This window comes from Eleutherodactylus coqui, chromosome 1, assembly GCF_035609145.1.
Source record: "Eleutherodactylus coqui strain aEleCoq1 chromosome 1, aEleCoq1.hap1, whole genome shotgun sequence".
Classification (NCBI taxonomy): Eukaryota; Metazoa; Chordata; class Amphibia; order Anura; family Eleutherodactylidae; genus Eleutherodactylus; species Eleutherodactylus coqui.
Genome location: NC_089837.1, coordinates 298,917,930 through 298,943,390, shown reverse-complemented (window position 1 = coordinate 298,943,390; position 25,461 = coordinate 298,917,930). Strand labels below are relative to the sequence as shown.

The window sequence follows — 25,461 nt, the reverse complement described above, 5'->3', positions numbered from 1 at the left end:
ACCACCAATCAGATATTGATGGCCTATTCTGACAATAGTTCATTGATTTCTAAAACCTGGATAACCCCTTTAATGCTTCATATATACCTTATAGAGCCGGTCTTTCTTGCACAGCTCTACACTCTGTTTCCAGCGGTTGTTACCCTTGAAAAGGTATGCAGCAATCCTTCTAAATTCAATAAGCTCATGCTTTTCCAAACGTTGAGCGAGGGATATGTTGTCAAAGTTGTCATATGCATCTATAGATGTACGAAGTGCCTAGAAAATAAAGTTGTTTTTTTTTGTAAAAAGTAGAGAACAACCAACATTGACCACTGTATAGCTAATGCAGCAATGAATGGGTGTGTTAGAAATATTTACCTGGTAGTCCTCTTCTGTTATGAAAAGGTTGTTAAGAGCCTCATTAACGGATTTATTGTTATGATTCTGCACTGAGCGGAGGTATGGTTTTACAAGAGGAAGCTGCTTCGCCTTGAACAAGAAATATTCAGTTAACAATAAAGGGCTGCATTGAAAATCTACCATACAGAACTCTTTCAGATATTCTGTGTGTATACTACTAACTAGTCTAACAAGTACACAGTGAACTTACCTTGCTGAAGTAGTTGACAGCACGAGTGTGGTCCAGTCTTGGAGACAATACCATCAGGAGATCATTTAGCAATAGTGGCTTAAATTCTAAATAGAACTGTATTGCTCTGTAATACAGCTCCACATTGGCCACCTTAAAATAGAGAAAAAAAATTAATAAATAAACTGTAGTAAAAGTACTAAATCACTCAACTTCTAGATAAAACACTTGCAGATGCTAGTTTTCACTTAGCATAAGTTATGAATTATAGCATGCAAGTAGAAATATAAGTATTTGCATGCTTTACGATAGCAGAATGTTAATACCTTAGTGATAATATCTTTAAATTGTCCTTCCTTCCAAGCATCTGTTGGGTGGCTCATCATTGTAATAATGGCATTATCATACTCTTCATATTTGTCATAAAGGAAAACCAACTCTGCCCAAAGGTGAGCTTGTTCGGCTGCTCTGAGAACCTGTAAAAATAATGTACATAAATAACGTTACTACTCATTTTAGACACTTTGCCATGACCTACATGTAGACAAGATGTGGTTTACCTTAGGAATGTTGACTCTAGACCAGAAGAGCTCCAAGTGTTCCCTCATTTTTTGTGGCTTGAACTTGGAGTACAGAATGGCAAGCTCCGTGAACATGCCCATGTGTGCCCTCTCTAGTCCCAGAGCAGCTTCAAGCATGGTAATAAGTTCTTCAAAATAACCACGATCCTATAAAACAAACAAACTTTCTTTCAGACATGCAAATTTAATTCCAAGTTTCTCCTTGGTAAGGATTTCACCAGCTAGCCTAAGGCCCATTCACATGTAACAATTAAATGAACGAATTTGAGCGATAATCGTTTAGTGTAATTGCGGGAAGGGGGTGGGGTTTGAAACCCCCCCCCCCCCAAATAAAATTTAAAAAAATTACTCACTTGCCGTTCACTGTTTAAAGCTTAAGAAACATTGTTGGCTCGCTGGCTTCTTGTCCCATGTAAATGCTGCCCACTCACCGCATGCCATAGGAAGTGAAGCGTTGAGCAAGAAGCTCACAATCCAGCAAGTCTTTTAGTTTAAATGCACTGCACAAGCACCGATTATCTTAGCGGTGACGTTGGCACTCGTGCATTCGCTTAAAAGACTGTTGGCCCGTATAAATAAGACCTTTACAGAGGAAAAAAAGTCAAACCAGCAATGTCTAGATAGTTACCTGATAATAGTTTATCAGCTCCTCCAGTTCATCAGCATGTACCACAATGTGAAGGCCACACATTTGGGCAAGGCGGAACTCTTTACCATCAACACAAGCAAAGCAAACCTGGTAAAACATAAGCAAGAACATTAGAATGGAATATTCCAAAGTGACTTAACAACAGTCAGACTAAAATAGGCAAGTGTCACCTCTTTCCAAGTGCGAGTGCTGTTTGCCTTTCGTGCCCCATCCACAGCAGCTTGATATTCTCCCAAATGAACCAAAGTGGATGCCAAACGGCCAAAATTTGAAACATTATTGTAGAGCAGCTTAGCAGCATCATACATTTTCTCATCATAGCATCGATCACCAACCTAAATTGGAGGGGGAAAAAAATTAATGGTAAATGGTGAGTATTAAAACAGTGCTGATTGAAGCCAATATTATTAAAGTACCGTAATGGAAGGTACAGTATGTAACAAATCAGAAGAATTTCAGTGAGTGAACTGCTGTATAAATGAAGCTTCATAGAAGCACTTGTTGACAAAAAAAAAAAAAAAAGGCATACAACACTTCAAAACACTAAAGCTGTTATAAAGATTGCCCAATGTAGAAAACACATTTTCAAACAATCTATTACGGAAAACTAAATTGATCTAGTAAGAGTGGGTGTCTCCTGCCAAGTGGCCCACACTAAAGGGCTTGATACATCTGAATTACACAGTCAGGCCATTACATTTAAAGGGAAACATGTAATTCTACATTTTTCTTTTACCATGTGATAGTGCTGCAGAGAAAATTCAGCACATGCTGCCAGGCCCCCACCCAAAATTACAGCTGATCGATGGGAACCCATGCAGCAAAATACCATTGTATAAGTTTATTGTAAGTGAAAAAATAAAATAAACACAATGGCAAAGACAGACCCAAATTAAGCATCTCCTTAAACAGGATTAAATAATTCTGAATGATCTAAAATGAAAACTTACTTGTTGAATATGAGCATTGTTTGGTCCATTTATAAATTCTTCAAGTTCTGTAAGACGGTTGGTCTTTGCCAGAGCAAAGATGAGCTCTGTTTCTACATAGGATTCCCGTGCCTTCTTTCGGGCCATCTGCAAGTATTTAACAAGTTCTTCCCAATTCCCTAAAAAACACCACAGGAAAGCGTTAATCATGTAAACATCTGCTGGCTTATAGCACTATATGGGGCAGTCTTCAGCTGCTGGAAGGAGCCAAAAAAAGCCAATGGAGCAGGAGTGCTGCAAAGTGAAAGTGCAGGTACTCCAACTTAAGTACCACCAAAATACAACACAGCAATACTTTGAGCTTGCTCTACCATTTGGATTCCCCAAATACTTTTGTCCAAAAAAAAGAAAATAATGAAGCACCTAGAAGGAATTGTATGAAACTGTGTGCTGACAGAAGCAATTACAAGATCTGAAAATTGAACACTTGCAGGGAGGCTCTAGAGCCCCGTTGGGTTCGCTCTAGCTTATATACAGGTGGACATGGAGGCTTCAGTATCCTGTTGTACCAACTCTAGCTTGGATACAAGATGTGATAGGTGGGCATGGAGGCACACAGGCTCCGTATGGTATTCTGCAGCATATCAGTCCACATTTTCTGTAACAGCCTCTAGATCGTGTAAACTCGTGGGCTATTGAAATTGGCGTCCAAGATGGTCCCATACATGTTCTATTGGTAATAAATCTGGTGACCGGGCAGCCACAGAAATGTGACAATGGTGGAGACATTCCTGTTACACCATTTTGTGCGCGCGACTGAGCATTATCCTTCTGGAAAATGCCTCTTGGAAGCCACCATGAGAGCAACACATGTAGCTGCAAGATGTCCTGAACATATCACTGAGCTGTCATTGTCCCTCATACCACTACTAGGAGTGACAGACTGTCATATGCGATGGCCTGCAAGGAAAGACAGGATTGAGGCGCTCACCCCTAGGTCTCCAGACACGAACACAGCCTAGTCAGTCCCCAAACTAAACATAGATCCATTGTGTTTGACTCCATAGCAGTCCAGCTTTGTTGCTCACAATATCACTACAAACTGCAGCGACTGTGGGTGTGAAGGCAATACACGTAATAGGTGTTGTGAAACCAAACGTCCTTCATCCAAGCATCTGGAAATGGTTCCAACAGACACAGGGCCTGTAACGATGGTGCTACGCATCTCTGAATGGAGAACAAAACAATGTTGGAGCTCCTCGTGCTTGTTGGACGATCTGGTGGTCTGGCTCTACTGGTGGTCTGTCGACAGCGTTCTGAGCCTAGTCGCAACCACTGGTACCTCTTAACTGTCTGGTCCAAACTGCCCAGGTGGCAGGCAATTTGTCAATAGGACCATCCAGCTTCTTGCATTACAAACTCTGTTGACTGGGCGAAAACTCTTATTGCGTAGAGGCGTCTACTGGTCAAAAAGCTCTACATGCAGAAAGAGAGGTCCAATACATACAAGTAGCCTTTTATAGGTCAAGAGTGGGACTGCTTTTAGGGCTTCAGGTTGCATGGCTGTTCATCTAAACACGTCACAACTAATTACTTGCATATCTACATGAGATGTAACTGCATGCTGAGTTTTGCAGCAAATAGACAACTTCTAGGTGCTTTTTTTTCTTTGACAGTGTAACATCACTAGAATTTTATTTTTTAAATACACACTGAGCATAAGACAAATACCAAGAGCAACATTCATGCGCATATACACAAAACTTTAAAGCTCTCTTACCTCTTCATTAATCTGGTTAAAACTGGATTGCTTTGATGCAATGGTTTTTAAAAGGGGGTTGTGCAGGATTATAAAAAAAAGATGGTTGCTTTTTTCCAAAAAACAGCCAGCCACACACACTTGTCCGCAGATTGTATGTGGTAATATATATATATAATATCTATATATATCTCATCTGCATAAGCTTCAATGGAATCAAGCGGCACTACCAGAAATCTTTGAACAGGTGTGACATGGTTTCTGGAAGAAAGCAGCTATGTTTTTCTAATCTTGTACAACCTCCTCCATATTCACTCACATGTCACTAAGCTGTAGTAAGTAGCATGACCACAAAAACATACCACTAGCATTGGCCGCCTGTACAACTTCCATGTAACTAGAAGGATCATCTGCTTTAATGTAGGAGTCAATTGCCTCTTTGACCATTCCTTTCTGCAGCTGAGCTTTTGCCAATTGGCTCCAAACGGCTGGCTCATTGCAGCGCTCAGCAAATTCATAGGCACGATCCAAGTTTCCAATGTGCTCGATCAAAACCTAAAACATAAGACAATAGGTCTTAAAAACGGAAAGGTCTCACATTAATTTCATCCAATTGTCTTAGCCACACAGAACAGTTGAGAAAGGTCCTAGGTGACTAATCTCCAACATCAGCCATACTTTTGGTAGAATCACTTAATTATGATTGCTTTAGCCAGAGTAGGTTTATGTTTGAATAATATTAACTAAGTATAACACATTATATATTTCAGAAAATTTCATGGAATTTTCTAAATATTTGACTGGAAAAACACCCCCCATATGGATACAGTGAACAGGTAATTTTCACATCTGAGATATGTGGCAATACAGATAAAATTGTCATACCTGTATGGCAGAAGTATTAACATCAAATTTCCTGAAAATTGCAAAGGCTTCCTCATACAGTTCATTACTGATGGCAATATTTGCAATATCTGGAGCATCATAATTATCCAGACGATTAATATATTCCATAACCCTGGTACGATCAGCCTTAATAGCAGTCAGGATCAGCAAATTCTGTAGATTCCTGAGAATTAAAAAATGGGATGATTAAAACTGGATGAATCTTAGTAAGTTTGTTCCCCTATATTGCCTGTAAAATGTTAAAATGGAAACAGAGGCAACCTATCCAATTACCACAGCACTGCTGTTTGAAAATTGCATCAGCAGGAATTAAAGGGGTTTACCAAAATATACAATTATTCCCCATCTACAGGCTAGGAGATAACCATGATCAATGGCAATCCGTCCACCTGCCAATGACTCACACCGATTCAGAGAATGGAGTTCCTGAAGGTCCCTAAATTGAGCAGAGGTGCATACTTAGCAAAAGTGCTATGGATTTTCCAAACAACTTTGTGCATGCACCCCGCCCGCCCAGAGGCAATTTATAAGACTACGTCCACTTTTGCAAAAATGTTTCTTTGCATGCAATTGAAAAAGGATAGGACATTTTGTAAATTTAGGAAATGTTGCATAGTTGCTTGATTTCAAACAAACATTCCACAGAATATACCTGTGTTCACTGAAAACTGAATTATCCAAAACAATCTTCTCCAATAGCTCAATGAGTTCATTGGGGAGGTCTGCTGTCATGAAAGCTTTTACAGTAACAGATACCTCCTCTGGATCTTGGGTTTCTGACAATGCAGTTTGTACAACCTGAAAAAAAAAAGGGGAAAAAAATAATTTAGTAGGAAAAAAACAAACAAAAAGCTCATGGTTCAAACTGACTGAGGTTTTACCATGTCTCATAACAAGTAAAAGGTACGTGCCTGATCAATTAGTGGCCTTCTGTATGGATTGCTTTCTAACAATACACTGGCCCACAATTCGGGGTCTTTACGGCGTACCAGATATCTTGACAAGCTTTTGAAAAGTGAGTTTTCATTGCAAACCTGAAGAGAAAGAAAATCAAAAATGGTTAGGATTTTTTTTTGTATATTAACAATCTTTAAAAGGTCAACTAAAACAAGATTATCAAACTAACTGGGATTCAAAAAAGTTATAAGTAATGCAGTTTCATAATATTTTAATGTCACAAACATGGGACCTGAAGGGAAATCTGGTCGGCTGAGGCCACACAAATCCTTAATGGGCCCCTCCGGTGTGTTTTTTTTTTTTATTCATCCATTATGTAGCCATTTCCCCTGTGTATACAAGTGATTTAGTGTTACCTTGGTTAGTTATTTCTTTGTGTGAAACTTCTGGCCTTGTTTCCCTTCAGATGGTCATGTGATCTCAATTCTGACCAACTCAGATCTGCTTGGAGTTATATATTCATTTTCTAGTCAATTTCTCAGTCTGTGTGATGCTATTACATGATCCCACAGAAACTGCCTGCAAGAGGACAGACACTCCTATCACAGTTACTGGTGATCAGTTATACTACAGGAGATCATAGCTCATCCTCCTGCTTGTATAAGTATGGGCTGTAGCTCATTTAGAATACAGAAGGCAGAATTGATATAGCCTATACTAATGTTGTGCTGCTGCATAATGATATTGATGTGAAAGTATGAAAGCTCAGTCTCAAGATGATGCCTCATTAGTACCCGTCAGGAAGCTGCATTGCACAGATTAGACCCCCAGAGTGTGACAGGTAATCAGGTAAGGTGGTTTTTGCTGGAGTGGCCCTTTAAAAAAAGGTTTCAATAAAGTTTCCACAAGACACCAAAACTTGTAAAAACTGTCAAAAAGCACATACGTTGATAAGCTCCAAGTCACACTGTCCTCTCTCGTAAGCCACACACGCCAGATGGGGATCTCTCTTTTCACAATATTTTCCAACAACACGGCTGTCATAATATGGGTTTTCACGAAGGAACCTTTCTGGGTTGTTATTACTATCTATGTAAATCTTTGCCAAAGCATTGTGTGTGGCTGGTTCCTCACAGCCCTCGTGGATCCTTGACTCCAACCATGGCAGAAGCAACTTCAACCTGAAAAAATAAATAAATTTATATTTAATAAGTAAATATAGCGTAAAAGCGCAAGTCATCCAATAAAAGCTCAGTATTAAACTGGCTTCACATGGTCATCTACGTATTAAAGCGATCAATGGTTGTTGGGTTTTACTGTATTTTTATGTATAAAACATGCAAGCATGCTTGCATTGATTTCAATGGATAATTAAGTTTAGTTTAATGTGTGCTATGTTCATGCGCAATACACATGAAAATAGAACATGCTGCGCAAGACACACTCATGCGAATCAACCTATTGAAATCAATGGATTTTATTCACTCCGTACAGCGTGCAAATGGATTTGTGTGAATAAGCCCTAAACGGTCACTTCCAAGACAATGCTAGGCACCTACCGATTCCTTTTTTCAACTTCAGCAACAAGCTCATCAGTGGAGAATTGTCCCCTCACCACTAGGATCAGATTCTTGATCACATCCTCCGAACAGTCTACATCAAGCAAGCCACCAATTACCACAGGCAATCGACTAGGGTTAACCTTAACAGAAAAAAAAAAAGTTTAGCATTAGTTAGAAAGTGCAGCATTTATTAAATGGTTTGCCTCACCAAGACTTTTATAAATAAAGCGCCAGTGGGTGTGACCTCTCTTCCTGGAGATTAGCTGTTCTTTTTGGGAAACTGCATTAGGGCTGACATGTTCCCTGAATGGAGCACTACACAATGGCCTTTCAAAAGAATGGCCAGCCATTTAATCCATGGACTACTCAGTGTGGCAGAAGAGCGCTCAGGCAGGATAACCCTCCTCATGTCGTCTGTACGCCCTCACAGTAGGGCTTGTTTTTTGGTGAGGGAAAAGAGACTATCCCATTACAAAACTGAAGAGATTAGCCATTACGTTAACTGCTTTCGTAACATCCATAAAATCGTCAATATTTTTGCATTACTATGATCTATATTGCAGAGATTTACCTCCAACTGAACCTAAAAAGGAACTTGCATTATATAAGATACTCAGCGGGGCTTCTAGCAGGACAATTAGTGACAATACAGAAGGAAGCTTACAAGTGTTTCATTATAAGAAAAAAATAAATTTCAAATAAACAGATTACTTACTTTCTGTACATAAATCTCAATATACTTCTGTAGATTATTTCTGTACAGATACAGGACAAGATCATGGACAAAGTCAAAGCGGTCACATACAATTATGAGAGGCAGCTGGTCTGTAAGTTTAGCTTCCTGCAATGATGTATAAAATAAAAAACATTTAAGAGACATACAAATTATCACAACGGTACATTATACTAAAAGTTATAATAGGTAAACCCTGATCTGCACAAAGGGTTTGCAAAAACTATAGAAGGCTTCTGAAACTGAAGCATTGCAATATAAGTGGTCTTTAATATTTGATTAAAGCTTATGTACAGTGGACAGATTTCACCCCCTTATTGGTTGCAGACCCATATGCCCAAGTTTCTGTAGAAGTGCTGTGCAACTGTTGCAAAATTTCCAATATACAAGAAAGGAAACCCCAAAATCTCCCCTTTTCCACAACAATCCTACATACACAATTACACCAAAAATACAGTAGGGAGACCCATATAAGATTTACCTTGAACAAGTCCTGCTCATTCCACAGACAAAAGGAAAAGCACAAAAAACAACAACTTCCATCAGGAAAAGCTTTAAATACATTAGAATGGGTCTATAAGGGGTACTAAGTCTAAATCTTGACACAATTCAAGCATTTAGTAAATGTAAGAAATGCAACTAAGTGTATAATGCAATTCTAACAGGTAATGGTAAAAGAATTTAGAGGATGCTTTAGAACCTGCAATCTAACTTTCATGCTTCGACCTTTGAAAGCGGAATATAGGTAGATGCCTTAAAATACAAAGTGACAGGCCGACCTTTAATGAGGAACTGTCATGTGCTCGTTAAAAAGTACATTTTCCAAGATGATTTTTTTTCCTTAAGCTGCTTCTGTTAAATAGAAGCCTGTCAGCCGCCGTTCTGGGACCACGCAACTCTAGAGCTACACCTCCTCTGTCCTCCCCAAATGTGGTTTATAGACTGCAGTCAGCCTGTGACGTTCCATTCACAGGCCAATTCTGCCATTCATACAGATCTGCCAGCATGAACGGAGGTGTAGCGCTGGAGTTGTAGGGACACAGAACAGCTGAGGACAGGCTTTTAATATTGGCAGCTTTATAATCTTTTTAATTCTATTTTTTTTAAAATATATATGTTTTCTCTATAGGATAATCTGAAATCATGTTGGGAGGACTTGGGAATTGGAGTAGAGAAACTATTCTAGGCTGCACAGCAAGTGCAGTGAACCCTAGTTAAACACTGTATGGACTTGTGCATGTTGTACAAAACCTCCATTCCCCTGCTTAGACTATATCTGTCCTACATTACAAAATGCTAGTGGACTGATCGTGTAATTGCCATTTTTCCAAGGAAAAAAGCTGCAAAAAGTTTAGATTGCTACATAGTGTAGACTAAGAGGACTAAGTCTAGACTTAGGATCTCTACTGACAATACATATGAAAGATGTAGTTTTAATTATCTTGAAGACTAACTGATCAATTCAATCATAATTACCTTAAGGAAGTTTTTCACACGCTCTGGATCATAACAGTTACTTTCTCTACAAATTCTTTCAACTTCCTTTATCTGACCAGTTTTGCAAGCTGCCTGAATGTACTTAAAGTGAACATCAGGATCTTGGCTGAAGTTAACAATTGAGCCCAGGAAATAAAACAGCCCTGAAGAAATTTAAAAAGAAAAAAAATAGGTTAAAAAAAACACTTGACAGAAACGAAAGTTTTTTTTTTTCCAGTGTTTGCACCAATAAAGTTACATTAAATGTGCACAATAAATGCTTAATGTCTGCCCTGCATGCAGTCCATAAGCACAGCCCTAGGGGAATCAAAGCACAGTTTCATTAAGAACATCCAGGAACAAGTGGTGTCTGTAGAGCTAGGTACCCATCCATTAAGGTTTGCCTTGATATACTTAAATGTTTTGGTCTGAGGTAATCAACCCCCTTCCCTTTGACAAGCCATGCTCCTTTTCCGGGAAGGGGTAAATTGGTTAGCTATGCAAAGGTTTTGTGCATTTTAGTCTTGGAAAGAATTAGTAACTTTGAGCAAAGGCTTTCACTTCATCAATCTCCCCCAATGTTTCTATACATGATTAAAGACAGATCTCAAAGCCTTCATCCAAAGTCTTGCATAGATTGAGTGCACATTATCTCAATCTGTTCTCATGTAAATTTACCTTTATACAACTGAAGAGAACCCTTGTAAATATCAAGCCACATAAATACTACCAGACTGGCCCATCCAGTGACTTCCCATAGAATGGTATGAATTTTACCACATTGTTACATATTATATGAACAGCAGACCTCAGGAATTTCATAGTTACAGATGGATATAGTCCAACAACAGATTCAAGTGATTATTATACCCAAACCATTTCAGCTTGTTATGATAAACTAGATAGCACCTGAATGCTTAATATGCCTACAGATCAGCCTACAAAATGTTAGTTTTCCAAGATAACCTATGCAGCAGGGTAAGGCCGCTTTCACATCTGCGTTGGAACCGTTAACAGTAGATTCCGTCACAGATTCGGATCAAAATACTGGAAGAAAAAGCTCCGCATGGAGCGCTCTTTCTTTCATCCAAAAGCCAGGCAGTTGAGCGGAAAGCAAACGGACCCTATTATAGTTAATGGGGTCAATTTAACATTTGGTTCCATCCAGAGACTGAGCCATTTGCCCGTGTGGGGGGGGGGGGGGGGGGGGGGGCATTCCTGCTCCCCAAACTGAGCAAGAAAGTGGAACCCCGAGCATAGATGTAAAAGCAGTTAGTGGTTTCACCGATTGTGCTCCATAATTTAGGTTGTAATGGACCATCATAAAGATTCCTTGCAAATCATGATCATTTAAAAGAAGCAAACCCCTTCTAAAGTGTAAAATATTTTTATTTCTGCACTTCTAGAATAGTTTTTGTAGTTAATTTTTCCCCTTTCTACCCACCTTCAAAACTCTTAAACGATTCAAAAAGTTCAATCAGAGACTGGGTAGAAAGCTGCTCATGGTATTTGGAGGCTACTTGTACACATATTTGTAAGTTTTGCCGGATGTTTGCAGAAAGCATTGCACGCAAGCATTCAAGAGAGTCTTCAACGGACAAAGAGCCAAAATAATTAACAAGCCACTGGAAAAACAAAATGGGAGAAACAGGTTAGTCACTGTTAGTTTTCATCGAATTGTGCCACAAGTAAGAACATGTATATTAAGTTTGTAACACTGCCTTGATGTACAAGTGTCCTGAACACTGCACTGACTTGGAAGGAGGCGGTATGACCTTATTTGCAATGTTCACATGTAGAACTCAGTTAACTCCTTGGCGACATTCATCGTATGTGTACAGAGCCTAGTCAATGCCACACATGGCGGGTGTCTGCTGCCAAAGACAGACGAATCCTGGCCGGCACATCCAACTGCAGCATTTAAATGGCCCAACAGAGGGAGCTCTGACATCCTTCACTTCATTTGGCAATAAATTTTATTTTTTTAAACTTTGTGATGTGATTCTGAGCCTTTTTTTCATGACAGTTTGTGGTTGGTAGATTCCTCATCAATAAAATTGTCTTTTTAGAATAAAAATTTACTGAAAATTTTGCAATGAAAACGCCATTCATCCTCAGTAAATTTACAATGCTGGTGAAGGAGATATTGGGTCGTGATTCACAGCTTGCCATCGCCCATGTGAAGTTAGCCTTAGTTAGATAGTCAAACACCACAAAATAGTTAAACTAACATTTACCACAAGTCTACTTTATATTACTTTTGCTAGGACTCCACAAAGTCTATAGGTTTAAGCAGTAGTTTTTTGTTTAAAGGACCAGTTCAGTTCCGATATGGCTTTTAAAGGGGTTGTCTCGCGGCAGCAAGTGGGGTTATACACTTCTGTATGGCCATATTAATGCACTTTGTAATATACATCGTGCATTAAATATGAGCCATACAGAAGTTATTCACTTACCTGCTCCGTTGCTAGCGTCCCCGTTGCCATGGTTCCGTCTAATTTCGGCGTCTTCTTGCTTTTTTAGACGCGCTTGCGCAGATGCATCTTCTCCCTTCGGCTGGTCTTGGAAGCATCGGCGTTTTGGCTCCGCCCCCTTGTACGCGTCATCGCGTAGCTCCGCCCCCGTCACGTGCCGATTCCAGCCAATCAGGAGGCTGGAACCGGCACACGTCATGGGGCGGAGCTACGCGATGATGCGTACAAGGGGGCGTAGCCAAAACGCCAATGCTTCCAAGACCAGCCGAAGGGAGAAGATGCATCTGCGCAAGCGCGTCTAAAAAAGCAAGAAGACGCCGAAGTTAGACGGAACCATGGCAACGGGGACGCTAGCAACGGAGCAGGTAAGTGAATAACTTCTGTATGGCTCATATTTAATGCACGATGTACATTACAAAGTGCATTAATATGGCCATACAGAAGTGTATACCCCCACTTGCTTTCGCGAGACAACCCCTTTAAGAGCCTATATATCAAAAAACCTTCAAGATCAACTTATTTTAAAAACTGCATTCCTCAAAGTATTCAAAAATGGCATTTAGGAAGTTTATTAGCCCTTGTGATGTTTCACAGGAATCAAAGAAAAGTGCATCTGAAATCAGAGCAGTTTTGTTTGTTTTTATTTAAAGCCATTTTCTATAAGCAGGAGTTTGCAGATTCCCAGCAATACATTTAGTTTTGTTTCTCTGCTGTTTTTAGAAATGTCCCACACGTGGACAAAAACTGCTGGTCCGGCACTTGAAGGGGTTCAGAAGGGAAGGAGTGTCATGTGGCTTTATGTATAAGCTGTGCTGAGTACATCAGGGTAAAACAATGGTTCAACACAATAATGAAGTTAAAATTCCAGGGACATACAGTATACTTTGAAGCAATCTTCTGCACAGGCTGTGTGGGACAGGTTTCACAGTGGTAAGTGGGGTCCTTCCTTACCGCTAATTTAACAGACTATGCACTTTTTTGGGTCCTTCTCTTACTAGTGGAGGGAATTTTATTAGGAAGGTGTTGTTCTGGTACAATACGTGTGGCCCTGCTTCCAAAAGTACTAGGCTTCTCCCCCCTCCTGGTCCCCAAATATAAGGGCATTGATGACCTCCTCCTGGAAATAAAGAGGGGTGCCCAAAATGTGTCACTGACATAACCATGCAGAACATTGGGGTGTGGTATAAAATATCCGTGCTCCAGTAGGCTCTAGTGCTCGGCTTCTTTACAAGCCTCAAACATAATACAATGCCCCAAGATAGTGATTTCTGCTGCATCCAAATGGGTCCATTTGAGAGGTTTAACAAAACTGGAGTTGAAGTTTTCTTGGATGAAACTCTGGGCATATAAAATTTGATTGGGTAACAAACGTGGGCAATAAAATCATCAAAAAAAGGAAAATAAGACATTAAAAACTCCATCCCTCTGAGCCCTGCTGTATCAAATTGCATTCCTGAGTTTCCAGTAAAGTTAGAAATCTGAAATTTTCTTGGCTAATCCACCGAGCATTAGATGAATCAGGGTCCTCTGAAGTGGCAGTCACTGGACGCCTTCTAGGGGTTATAGGTGATTCAGACTCACTTGATGAAGAGGATGCTGCCAGAAAAATGGGATCATCCTCACTAGCAGAGTCTGACTCTGATGCAATTATTGCACAAGCTTGCTCTGCAGTAAACCTCCTGCGGGCCATACTATAGATACATAAGTCAGGCATGCAAAAAAAAGGTTTTATTTTTGTTGGATGGGTGACCACGGGACAGGGGTCAGGAACTCAGGTTGTGTGTGCATGCAGGTTTTTTTGTTTGTTTTTTTTAAACATTAACTACACACTACAGTGATTAACTCGATGGGCAACTATGGAATGGAAACAGCAGGAATTTTTTTCTTCTCAACATACACCGCCAGTATTGGGCACTACACTAATATACTGATCACACTAGATTTTTTTCCCTTCTATTTAGACACCATTCACTTGTCAGTTCTCTCTCCAACCACTGACAACACGCTGCAGTGGTTGGAGAGAACTCTTGCATTGAATATAGTGTGAATTCTCAATAAATGCAGACTGAGCAGTCACAGCGATTGCAGGGGTGGAAACGCTGTGAATGGTACGCCAGCAGCAATTAGTAACTACCGAGATGACAATTTAAACACTCGACGCTAGTTTACATTCTGTTACGCCAAGTACCATGCACCCATGACGTAAACCTACATTCTGTGGCATTATGGGGTTAATCAGTGCCTATAAGAGGATACAAGCAAAACAGATCAACTTGCCTCTGGATTGAGAAGATGAGTGTGGACAACTGCTCGCTTGATGTCATACAGATCTGTGAAGTGTTCTAGAGCTCTTTGTAGCAGGCCAGCTTTCTCACAAAGCTGGGCAATGTGAGCACGATCGTAGTGTGTGAACATCTGGTTGCCCAAGATGGCATCTGCCACCTACATGGAAAAAGAAAAGTTAGCACTTAAACCAATTGTTAAGAGATTGCAATTCAATCCACAGATCATAATAGTTTAGACAATGTACCTGAGGAGCATGCATTAAGTTCATCTCAAGCAAGCGTGTTTGCAAGGGACCCTCGCTGGGCCGGTTGTTCTTCAAAGCATCCAGTAGAAAAGCAGTGCACTGCTGGATAAGGTTGTATTCCATAAACACATCCACAATCTGAGGAAAAATACCTTTTGTTAATGCAGCATAATACACAGAATAAATGTAACCTTTGCTTTATTACGCTTTTAACCTCATGGTCTCTGTAGTCCTCTTATGAAACAGTTTAAGTGTCTAATCTTGGAGGCAAAATAAAAAAAATTGTAGTTAAAATAATTTTTCAGGTACTTCAGTGTTGTCAATTTCCTTCACCTGTGTGATATCAGCAAGTGGCTCCTCATCCTGAACCAACATTTGAGCAAACTGCTGGCCTTGATCTGGGTTAATTCTCATGACATTTCTCAGCAGGAAAATCCAGTCAGGGGTGTATCCAACCTGAGGAACACAAACAAATGGTGTAAGTTCACAATAAAATGTAAAAATATAAGGGAAGCAAAATAAGCTAGTGTGTAAAAAAAAAATTATAATAGAGCAACTATTACCTTCTTGGCATACAGGACAATCTTCTGAACTTGGCCTGTTTCTGCGAAACACTGAATAACTTTGTTAGGAACATTAGCCCTCAAGTAGACACTCAAAGCCAATGTAGGGTCCACAGACTTCACAAGATCTCCCAGCTCCTCTGAACACTCCAGCTGATAACAGAAAAAAAAACCAAAAACACTGATTTATAGTACTGAAACAGGTATATTAACTCTTTCCTTGCTAACCGCACATCTATATCCTTTCAGGGATGCACTGTAACCAAAAACACATGATGCATCCTTGCTACGGGTGGCTATATCTAAGGTTGTAGGGTATAGTTACAGCATCAGTTGCAGTCTTATTTAAAAGTCAAGTATCTTTGCTTTAAAGGGTCACTAACTTCTCAAAAAACATTCTTATATGATAGCAGCTTTGCTAGTTATCACACTATGCTTTCACCTAGAAGTTTTTTGCTGAAAAATCCCTCCACATTTGACCCCTTTCCCCTAGCTTGTTGTCCACTGTCTTCTAGTTCTTGACTGACAAGGGAATGCTAGGACCTTTAAGTAGGTGGTGAATCTATTGAAGTGTATGCAGGGGGGGGGGGGGGGCTAAAGCAAGAAACGGAGCTGCAAGTTCTAAGAATTTAGATGATGAATAGCACTTATTTATAGGACATTTCAAAACTAATCTAAGCCCCCATTTATCAAAAACATTGGTAACTAACTACCGTAGGATGTGGAAACAGCAGTAGTCTGAGGCCGTCTTCACACAGGCGACAAAATCGTGCGGGGGTTTGTGCGTTATGAGATGCACAAATATGAAGCCAATACTTTTGAATGAGGTTTTCCTGCATGGCACTACAACGCGATGCGGGAAACAAATCGTAGCATGTTCCATCTTGCGCGTGCCCTCGCATCGCAATGCCCATTGTTCTCAAAGGGGTTGGCAGCAGCATTGCTCCGCATGCAAGGTGCACGTGATGAGATGTGAGGCCTACCATTAAAAACAATGTTGAAACTCAGCATTCCCTTCATGCCAAAACAGCCTTGCGTCACTTTGGGGATAAATACCCCTCGCATCCTCGGGCAATACACATGGTGGGGAGCGTGAGATGGGTGTGGGATTCATGCTCAGTAGTGAAGCTCCTCTAGAGACCACAGGAGGGCAGCACTGGGCATAAATCACATCAAGGAATCCTTAGTCTGAGAAAATTGAGGAGTTGGACATTTGGTTCATCAACGCCCCAGCCCTGCATTTTATGGCAGTCTCAGAGTGACCTTTAATACATAGTAATCCTGTAAATCCCAAAACCTATTGCAGTTTCTATAGGGGAATACAACATTATACACTTCTATAAATCAATTTAAATTGCATGCAAATGGATCATTCCTGTGTTTTTGGCATTCCTTTATGTAGACATGTAATACGCATGAACTTCTAACACGTTTTTGCAGAGTACATCTTATTTGTATAAGGGGTCTGTTACAGTATACATTTTAGTTGACATTTGAGCTTCTGTATCTGGCTTTTTCTGCGAGTTATGTCTGAGCATTTCTCACCTCAGATTTCATATTTGAATTTTCAAGCAATTTTTGCTTAAGACGGCTGATTGTCAATAAAAAGGTGTTTCTATGTATGAATTAGTTTGTAGTTTTATAGATAGAATGCTGTTCACTCAATTTAAATTTTGGCAACATAGTATAACATTCCTTCTTCATGTACATAATCAGAAGACTAATCTATTTACATTGTGCTTTGACAGTCTGAGACACACTTAAGCAACCTGGAAGGAAAGCTTGAGGATAGACCGTGCTTAGTCAGAAGCGATTCCTCGGAGAACAGTCAGGAGTGTAATACTACTGATGCACACTGCGCATAGAATAGTCTGAGAATCTGGCAGCCATTCTACATACATGAAAAGGGAACTGGGCAGAATCATGACAGCAATATTGAAAAAGGAGGACATCAAGTATACAATCTGCTTATATAGTGGTTTTACAAAAAAATTATTGTGAACGGGGGAGAGAGGTCATCATGTTAAGGGACTCCTGGCATATTTAGATAACCGCATAGTGGAATAAAGTGCTTCACCACCATCGTTTCAGCATATTAAACAATGGCTTAAGACATCACATGCCTTTACATACCTTGTCTTCTTTAAGCCACTTCTCGAGAAGTTGCTTGCGACCCTGCTGCAATACAGGCCTACATAACTCCAGAGATTCATACTTATTCAGCTGACCCTGGTCCAAGAGAATGCCGAAATACTGAAGCAGTGGAGAGGTCTGACCTGGCTGGGCAGGAACACTTTGAAAGCGTCTTATTGTTTCTGGTGTACGAAGAATACCCTGAAGAAAAAAAAATAAATAAAAATCAAAAACGGGGAAAAATTTTTTTACTGAACAAGGCAGCAAAGTTAAGTCAAGCCCACTAATCCTATGCCACATCAAAAATAGGCTTTTTGCACAAGTTCTAAAGAAAGTTCACTTTCAGGCATTAACTTTATTTTCAGTCTATTCTTATGTTGTCTGTTTTTAGGTCATTCACTACTATAAGGCTAGTGTCACACAGGACAGAAATCCCATCGAACGCTCGTGGAGTGACCGAACTGCGAGACGTCCGCAGGATAAGCGCAGCTTCAAAACCCACGGCCTTTAGCCGTAGATTTTGGAGCGGTTTCGCCATTTCCATTTCCGCTGCGGCCATCTCTCCTCATAGAGAAGAGAGAGAAGTTGCTGTGTGTGTGTGGGGGGGGGGGGGGGGGGGGGGGAATTGACATGCTGTCTACTCTCCGTGCCCCGCATGTCCGTTTGAGGCTTGACTGCAGCGAGGACAAGATTTTTGTAAACTCTTGTCCCCTTTGCTGGCTAATCTCAGGATTAGGAGAAGTGTGGGAACCCAGCCTAAACATTATCCATTCAGAAAAAAAATCTGTAGCTCTCGAACTTTCTATCCACAATAGACAATTAGAATAGTGTCATTGCAACTCATCTGATGAGCTGTTAGCAACTTTGTCAGTCACATGGGTTACATAAAGTGTACAGAAATAGCAATTACCCAAGTCTGAACTCCCAAAAGGGGTTATAAAACTTTATTAAAACCTCGACAAAGGATTTTGGTGAAAAAGTAATTGTTGCACAAAAAAGTTTTTACATTTAAAACAAAGCTTTCAAGGATTGAAACTATTCCCCCACCCCTCACCCCCCACATCCCCTATAGCCACCAATGTTTTAGGATCTAAAAAAACCCCTTTAAGTGCCAAACTAGACCGCAGGGTTAAATACTAAACAGCTGCTGACCTTTGGTGCATTAGCAGCCACCTTTGCTGCCTCTGAATAATTCCCCTGGGCAAAGAGAGTATTAAACTTCCGAGCAAATAGTTCCTCTGCTCCAGCAAGATTGTTGCGGACAGCCATGCGCAGGGCTAGATCAGGGTTCTGCAGGACATTTGTGATGTATGGTATAATATTTTCTTCTTCTACACAGACAGACAGAACCTGAGGGGAGAAAAAAAAATGGATTTGTTAATTGCTGTCACTTAGTGATGATCAGAAGGTATTAGAATTAAAGTGAACTATAATAAGTTAGAATGCCTCCACTTAAAGTCATAGAAAAACCATGACTTCATCCAAAAACCTGAAATGATCCAATAACGTGACATTTATACAAGACAATTGTGAGAAGGGCAAGAGATTTGAGTTTTAGTTTCGACCAACACTCAGAATTAGTTGTAGGTACAAATGTAGATTTGAAAAAATAAAATGAAATACCTGCAATTTTTCACTTGTAGTTAATCTCTCTGGCCTGTGTCACATGGGCGTAAATGCATTTTTGCGTGTGTTTTACAGGAGTTTTTTTGCACTAAAACACGCAACTATGCATTAATTCATACAACTATCCCATTCTTTAAAAAGGGGAATTAGTATAATTGGTTCAATAAGTACAATTTGTTCAAATACGCAGGGGGAAAAAAAAAAAAAAAAAAAAAAAAAAAAGAGCATGCTGCGTATTTTTTAATGCAAACTAAATGTGTACGCAGCCAATGCGTTCTATTCAGTGCGTATTGCATGTGCAAAGCTTTTCGTGCGTAATATGCTGCCTAATCCGGCCTAAGGTCGAGTGCACAGCGCAATTACTGCAGAATTTCTGTTGCAGCATGTGCATTGAAATTCCCCAACAATGAACAGTACAATATAAATAAATTAGGGTTTTAAACAAAAGCCACTCAGTGGAAGAAATCTGAAGCAGAAAAGACATGCTGCAAGATTTCAAATCCACAGAATGCTTTGTTGCAGAAAAAAACTATGGATTTCATTCACTACAATTAACGAGTGAATTCTGTAGTGCAAATCCACAAGCGAGTTTTGGTGCGGATGCATTCCATGAAGTTTGCAAATACCCTTAAGGGGTTTGGTCATTAGAGGAGGCGGGGAAATTCTATACTTGCCTATTCCTCACCAGGCAGTCCTCTTACCGCATCTTCTCCTGGCTCCTCCAGTTCCCTGGGTCACGTCACTGCAGCCTGTTTTAGCGCACAGGCATAATGGCTTGCCAGAAGTGTTCATATACTGTATTAACCCGCTGCGAGACACCGCGCATGCCCTGTTAGTGATGCTCCTTGACTGCGCGCTAGAGTACTTCCTGCTAGTTAGTGAACGCTACATCACTAGTGATTAACATACGCTGCCATGCAGGAAGCAGAATATAGCAAATGGACGATACATAACAGGAAATAGAAGATACAGCCAGCTTGTGGCGAGGTGATCCGGGAGATTGGAGATCGGTGAGAAGATGTGGTAAGAAGACTGACGGGGAGGAATAGGCAAGTATTGAATTTTTTTAGTGACAGAACCCCTTTAGGGAAACACAATTACTACAAGTTGCACACTGAAAGCTATTTGCTGATGTGGTGTTATAACTGCACTGTAGGCAAGTTAACAGTCAGTCAGGTACTCAAGTGAGGAAAATGGTCATTTAGCCAACATGGAACTACACAGTAACCAAAAACATACAAACACTATAAGGAAAGGTATCCAGATTTACCTGGCCCTTTCTGTTCACTCCAATAATTCCAGCAGTGGCTTCATGTGGTGCAGTGACAAATATGGTCTCGCCACTAATCCTGTTCATATAAATGCAGGTGCCAGTCTCAAGGTCATAAAGGTGAATGTAGCCATACTTCGTGATTAAGAAGACAACATCATGTTTTCCACTAATCTGTAGGAAGAAGAATTGTACAATTATGACAAGATTAGAGCAGTTATGACAATGTGTTATTACCTCTAATATAATTTACATATATAGGTTTTGCCAATTAGCAGGCTTTAGGATTACTAGTGCAGGATAGGTCAATGCTACCAGTCAATCTGCCCAACTGTGTCCTGAAGATTGTCTATTTAAAGTTCAGCAGGTTTCATCACAAATTGTGCTAGAGATCTGTCTAACATGCTTTGGACACATTTACTATGTTTAAGAGAATTCTAGACACTTTGCCATGTAAAGTAAAGGGGCATTCCTTCATAGAAGAGGCATGGATTACATGAGACATTATGCACCAAAATGGTGTAGTTTGTCATTAACTAAGATAACTGATAGGTGGTATAAACTTGGACTAAACTGTCTTAAAATTTGACAGATCACTCAGCAGTGCCACTGTGATTAATCAGAAGGTGTAGTGTCTCCTTAAGTAGAGCACCTAAAAAGTGCATGGACACGCCTAGGGGGTGAGTGGATTAAGGGATAGTATAGTCTCTCCCTAAGCAGAGCACCCAGAATGGGCGTGAGATCACCTAAAAGCTAAGTAAGGAGACTTATAAGGCAATGCTCCTCTGCAAAATATATGCAAATAAGAAAGATGGAAAAATACCTTTACAGCGCCACCTACTGGATGGCAGCATTCCTTCAATTCAAAGTGACCTTCATTGTGATAAGTCAGGCACATTTTAAGACCGTCTATATTGTCTGTACTGTGCGGCTATTAGAAAAGTATTAACAAGTCTACCCCGGCCAAGAATAGTCTACACCATAAACATGCCATAACATACCTGCATTGCTACAGGAAAATCATTCTGGGCTTCTGGTGGAAAGAAAACATCAACTGCCTTCTTTGGGAAAGGCTGGTTACCAGTGGGTGGGGTTCCAACTTCTATGATATGCAACTGGAAGGCAAAACAAAAAAGAATAAAAATACACATACAAAGCGGTTCTACTTACAGGGACATCCGTATTCTAAATCATAGCAATATAAGGGTATGTAATCAGAGGCAAGAGCTTACTGTTTTTACTAAAGCCTAATCAGAAATGGGAAAAGGACTGTGGGATATTAGGTTTTGCTTACTGTACAGTTAAGACAGCAAATATTTGTTCACAAAACACAAAGCTAAAAAGCATCAGCTTTTAATTCTGGAGAAGCCACCATTTTTAAAGAGATTATACTTTACTATATATATATATGCTGTGAAATAGCAAGGTTTCCAGCACTGATGGTAAAAAGACAAAAGTAGTTTAGGGCTTGTTCACATTAATGTCAGAAGTTCAGCTCGTAACCTCAAACTGAACGGACTCGATTATAGTTAATGGGTTCCAAGTGGTGCCGGTTGGTTCTGTGATAATTCGGATCCGTTTCCCTTGCTACTATATAAAAGCAGAAAAAGGAACAAAATGGTGCAAATGTGAACGTACATAAACCTGAAAAGGTTTGCATGGTAAGTTTTGTAGAGGTACTATTTTATAGGCTTTAATGACAGCTCATAACACTTTACATGAAGTCATAAAACCAGTGAGTGTCAAGGAACAAGTACTGTACATGGAGAGAAGTCAATGTTATATAGTTAACCTCTGGTTTCAAATTAGTCACCCCTAAGCTAGTACTCTTATTTATGCAAAGTAGTTAGTTTAGTCCCTCCGCTCTGAATTAAATAGTATGTACAATATGACATGAGCATTTTCTAAGTCTGCACATAGGTGACCACGTCATCAATATGTAATAAGTATGACATTTCTACTGTGCTTCCCCGAAAATAAGACCGTGTCTTATATTAATTTTTGTTCTAAAAAGGTTTAACTTTTTTACATGTATAGCTGCCTGGACACTATTTAAATTGACTTTTTAAATGAACTGTTAGCAGGGCTTAATTTTGGAGTAGGGCTTATATTTCAAGCATCCTCAAAAAGCCTGAAAAATCATTTTGAATCCTCAAAAATTCCAGAAAATCATGCTATGTCTTATTTTCAGGGCATGTCTTATTTTCAGGGAAACAGGGTACATCCCTGCTCTGAATAACTTTACCTTTCCACCGGCCTGGCCTCTCACTGCAAAGCAGAATAATGTCGACTCTTCAGCATTCCCTTCCATTTTAAATTGGGCAAAGCTGGCAGCATGGCCCTCAATGGGTTGAGACACCTTTCTGTCCACAGAGTAGAGCTGCATTGCTCCAACAACACGGTTTTGCTATGTTAAAAAAAAACACAAAAAATAGGTCAGTCTAATAAAGACATGAAAATGATAAAATAAAATGATCACAAAGCTGAGGAGATTTACAGTATTACATGGATGTGAAAGTAATCAAAACTAGCCAGAATGGGGATAAACAGTGAGAATAATGGTAGAGATTTGCCATAAAGCCATAATCCATGCAATTGCAGACAGATTTATAGCTTTTCAGTGACAAACTTCAATGATACACAGAATATACTCCTGGGCTGCATAATAGCTCTACAAGACCTTGCTCTGATTGTGTAGCCTCATATTTTTAAGGCAATCCTAAGATGTTATGTTTGCATTTCACGTAATATTGTCCGGTCTACGTGTTTAGTCAGACAACCAACGGTTTGCCATTTGAAAAAGCAAAATTGACTTCTAATACAGAATGACTAGCGCTGCAGTGTAGATGATTCTACACCCACATATCCTCAGATGCAGCTAGTGTGAGTCATTCTAATAGTCAGGCTCTTCAAGAGGATTGTAATTGGCTCCTACAGACACTAATTCACATCAGCCATACCTTCAGTTTTGGATCAGCAAACCATCAAACATGTATGGGGGTCTCCCAACTACCTCAAAGGTCGCATGTAGAGAAAAGTATTGGCCATATTAAATTTCAATGCCAAATCCTTTGTTATGACAGGAGAAAAGATGCCAAGAAAATGTGTCTGGCAGCGGTTTACGGTCCCTTTATATGAAACAACTGTAGTGTAAAGACATTCACACAGGAGTGACAGTGGTCAAGTGAATGAGGCAGAGCGCACCGAAGATCTTCCGGCTACCCACCTCCATGCACAGTATACAGGCAGTCATTCAAAAAATGAACAACCCCAGTTGACACATGCAGATAATTGCTTGGTTTTTAAGTAAGAACCAAGCGAGAGATCAGTCACTCAGTGCTCTGTCCATGGCTGTGTGTACACAAAGAGTAACAAAAATTACCATTTCCAGAAGTCATTGGGGGATAATCGCCCCGTATAAACTTACCTTCACTTTCTTCTCCCCATTCAGAACACATGCCCTTAGCTGAATGTGCAGGTATATAGTATTGAATAGCTGACAAAAAAAAAAACCAAAAAAACACCCCTCCAAAAAACCAACACACCTTTTGTTCTTAGAGCAATGAACACTACCCTTGCCCATAGTACACAGACACGTAGCTTAACTATTAACCCCCCAACTCCCTTAAACACATATACGTTCCGTTGAGGTTTACATGGGGAGAATGACACAACCAAGCAATCCTGTTAGCAGCTGGTCTTCAGGGGGACAAAAGACTGAAATTCAGATTCGGGAAGCTCCCCGGGTCCTGCCAAAATCAGAGTGTTTGGAGGACTAGAACCTAATGTGTATGCGGCCTTTACTAGGGTATATGCTTTTTCCAGAGTGACTTCTGTTTACGATAAATAAGGAGGATGTATTATATGGTCAACACTTCATCATCAGCCTCCGCAGCAGGAAGGATAAATCTCATATTAAAGGGTTGTCTATATAACGACACATCCTCCGTTTTTTTGAATTTTGAAGATTAAATCTTTATACCCCAATCTACCAAACGAAAACTGGAAAGAAATTCAAAGCCTTTTGCTCCCATGTAGTTCACCTGGGCAGATATTCCGGTTAGAAGCAGCCACTTCTGTTTTGCATCTGTTCGATAGTTAATGATCTGGCATCCTGCCAGGCTGGAGTGCCTATCAAACATCTTTACTGGCTGCGATTCACCCTCCATGCTCCAATGATACACAGCATTGTCAGTTACTAGAGCAACAGTGTTTAGAGAGATCCACTTCCAAAAGGTGACATCATCTGTCATGGTGTGAGCCTTCATTTTACTTTTCATTTCAATGTTAAAGATTTGGAGGGTTTTCCCAGCTGTAAACAGAAACAAGTACAAGTTATTTTCCAGCAAGTGTGCAAATGAAGTTTTTGTTTTTTGCGTCTCCCTTCAAACACAGTGGATGTACAATTTTTATGTCGATTTCCGTCATGCATAACTAACATGGTTGTAGTTCATGATGCGTTATGTTTAACAAAAAGCTACGAAGGATAAAAATGTAAAACAAGATCACTGGGGTAAAATTTTAAAGGAATTTTACAGATAAGGTGTTAGAACTGTGCATTGGAGAAAACATTTGTAAATTGGCTTAACATTGGGTTAACCAATTTGATTTTAAAAAGTATGGAAACACAGCTTTCTTGCCATGCTAGCAAACAAAGCATGGCTGATCCCACAGAAGCCCCCAGTATTAACTCTGGATGATTCAATTACCCCACAATCATTTCATTGCTGTAATTAAAGATTTCCAGAAATATAGGAATGTACTGCCATCTAGAAGAGTATTCCATAATCTAACATTTCGAA

General features: G+C 40.0%; 1 protein-coding gene across 3 annotated transcripts in view; it reads right to left on the bottom strand.

Annotated features, from left to right (window-relative positions):
• Positions 1-25,461, bottom strand: part of CLTC (clathrin heavy chain) — a 74,018-nt gene that overhangs the window by 9,854 nt on the left and 38,703 nt on the right. For all 3 annotated transcript variants that reach the window (XM_066574449.1, XM_066574457.1, XM_066574467.1), the window contains 27 exons: positions 24,703-24,971; positions 22,905-23,066; positions 21,661-21,774; positions 20,660-20,833; positions 18,916-19,113; positions 17,764-17,964; positions 15,631-15,783; positions 15,401-15,523; positions 15,068-15,205; positions 14,815-14,979; positions 11,508-11,688; positions 10,064-10,227; positions 8,570-8,695; positions 7,852-7,994; positions 7,239-7,473; positions 6,307-6,429; positions 6,048-6,193; positions 5,375-5,558; positions 4,852-5,044; positions 2,752-2,909; positions 1,972-2,136; positions 1,781-1,888; positions 1,132-1,299; positions 898-1,047; positions 593-724; positions 361-471; positions 88-258 (listed from right to left, as the gene is read on the bottom strand). In XM_066574449.1, coding sequence (XP_066430546.1) covers positions 88-258; positions 361-471; positions 593-724; positions 898-1,047; positions 1,132-1,299; positions 1,781-1,888; positions 1,972-2,136; positions 2,752-2,909; positions 4,852-5,044; positions 5,375-5,558; positions 6,048-6,193; positions 6,307-6,429; positions 7,239-7,473; positions 7,852-7,994; positions 8,570-8,695; positions 10,064-10,227; positions 11,508-11,688; positions 14,815-14,979; positions 15,068-15,205; positions 15,401-15,523; positions 15,631-15,783; positions 17,764-17,964; positions 18,916-19,113; positions 20,660-20,833; positions 21,661-21,774; positions 22,905-23,066; positions 24,703-24,971 — 4,355 coding nt within the window. The remainder of the gene's footprint in view (positions 1-87; positions 259-360; positions 472-592; positions 725-897; positions 1,048-1,131; positions 1,300-1,780; positions 1,889-1,971; positions 2,137-2,751; positions 2,910-4,851; positions 5,045-5,374; positions 5,559-6,047; positions 6,194-6,306; positions 6,430-7,238; positions 7,474-7,851; positions 7,995-8,569; positions 8,696-10,063; positions 10,228-11,507; positions 11,689-14,814; positions 14,980-15,067; positions 15,206-15,400; positions 15,524-15,630; positions 15,784-17,763; positions 17,965-18,915; positions 19,114-20,659; positions 20,834-21,660; positions 21,775-22,904; positions 23,067-24,702; positions 24,972-25,461) is intronic.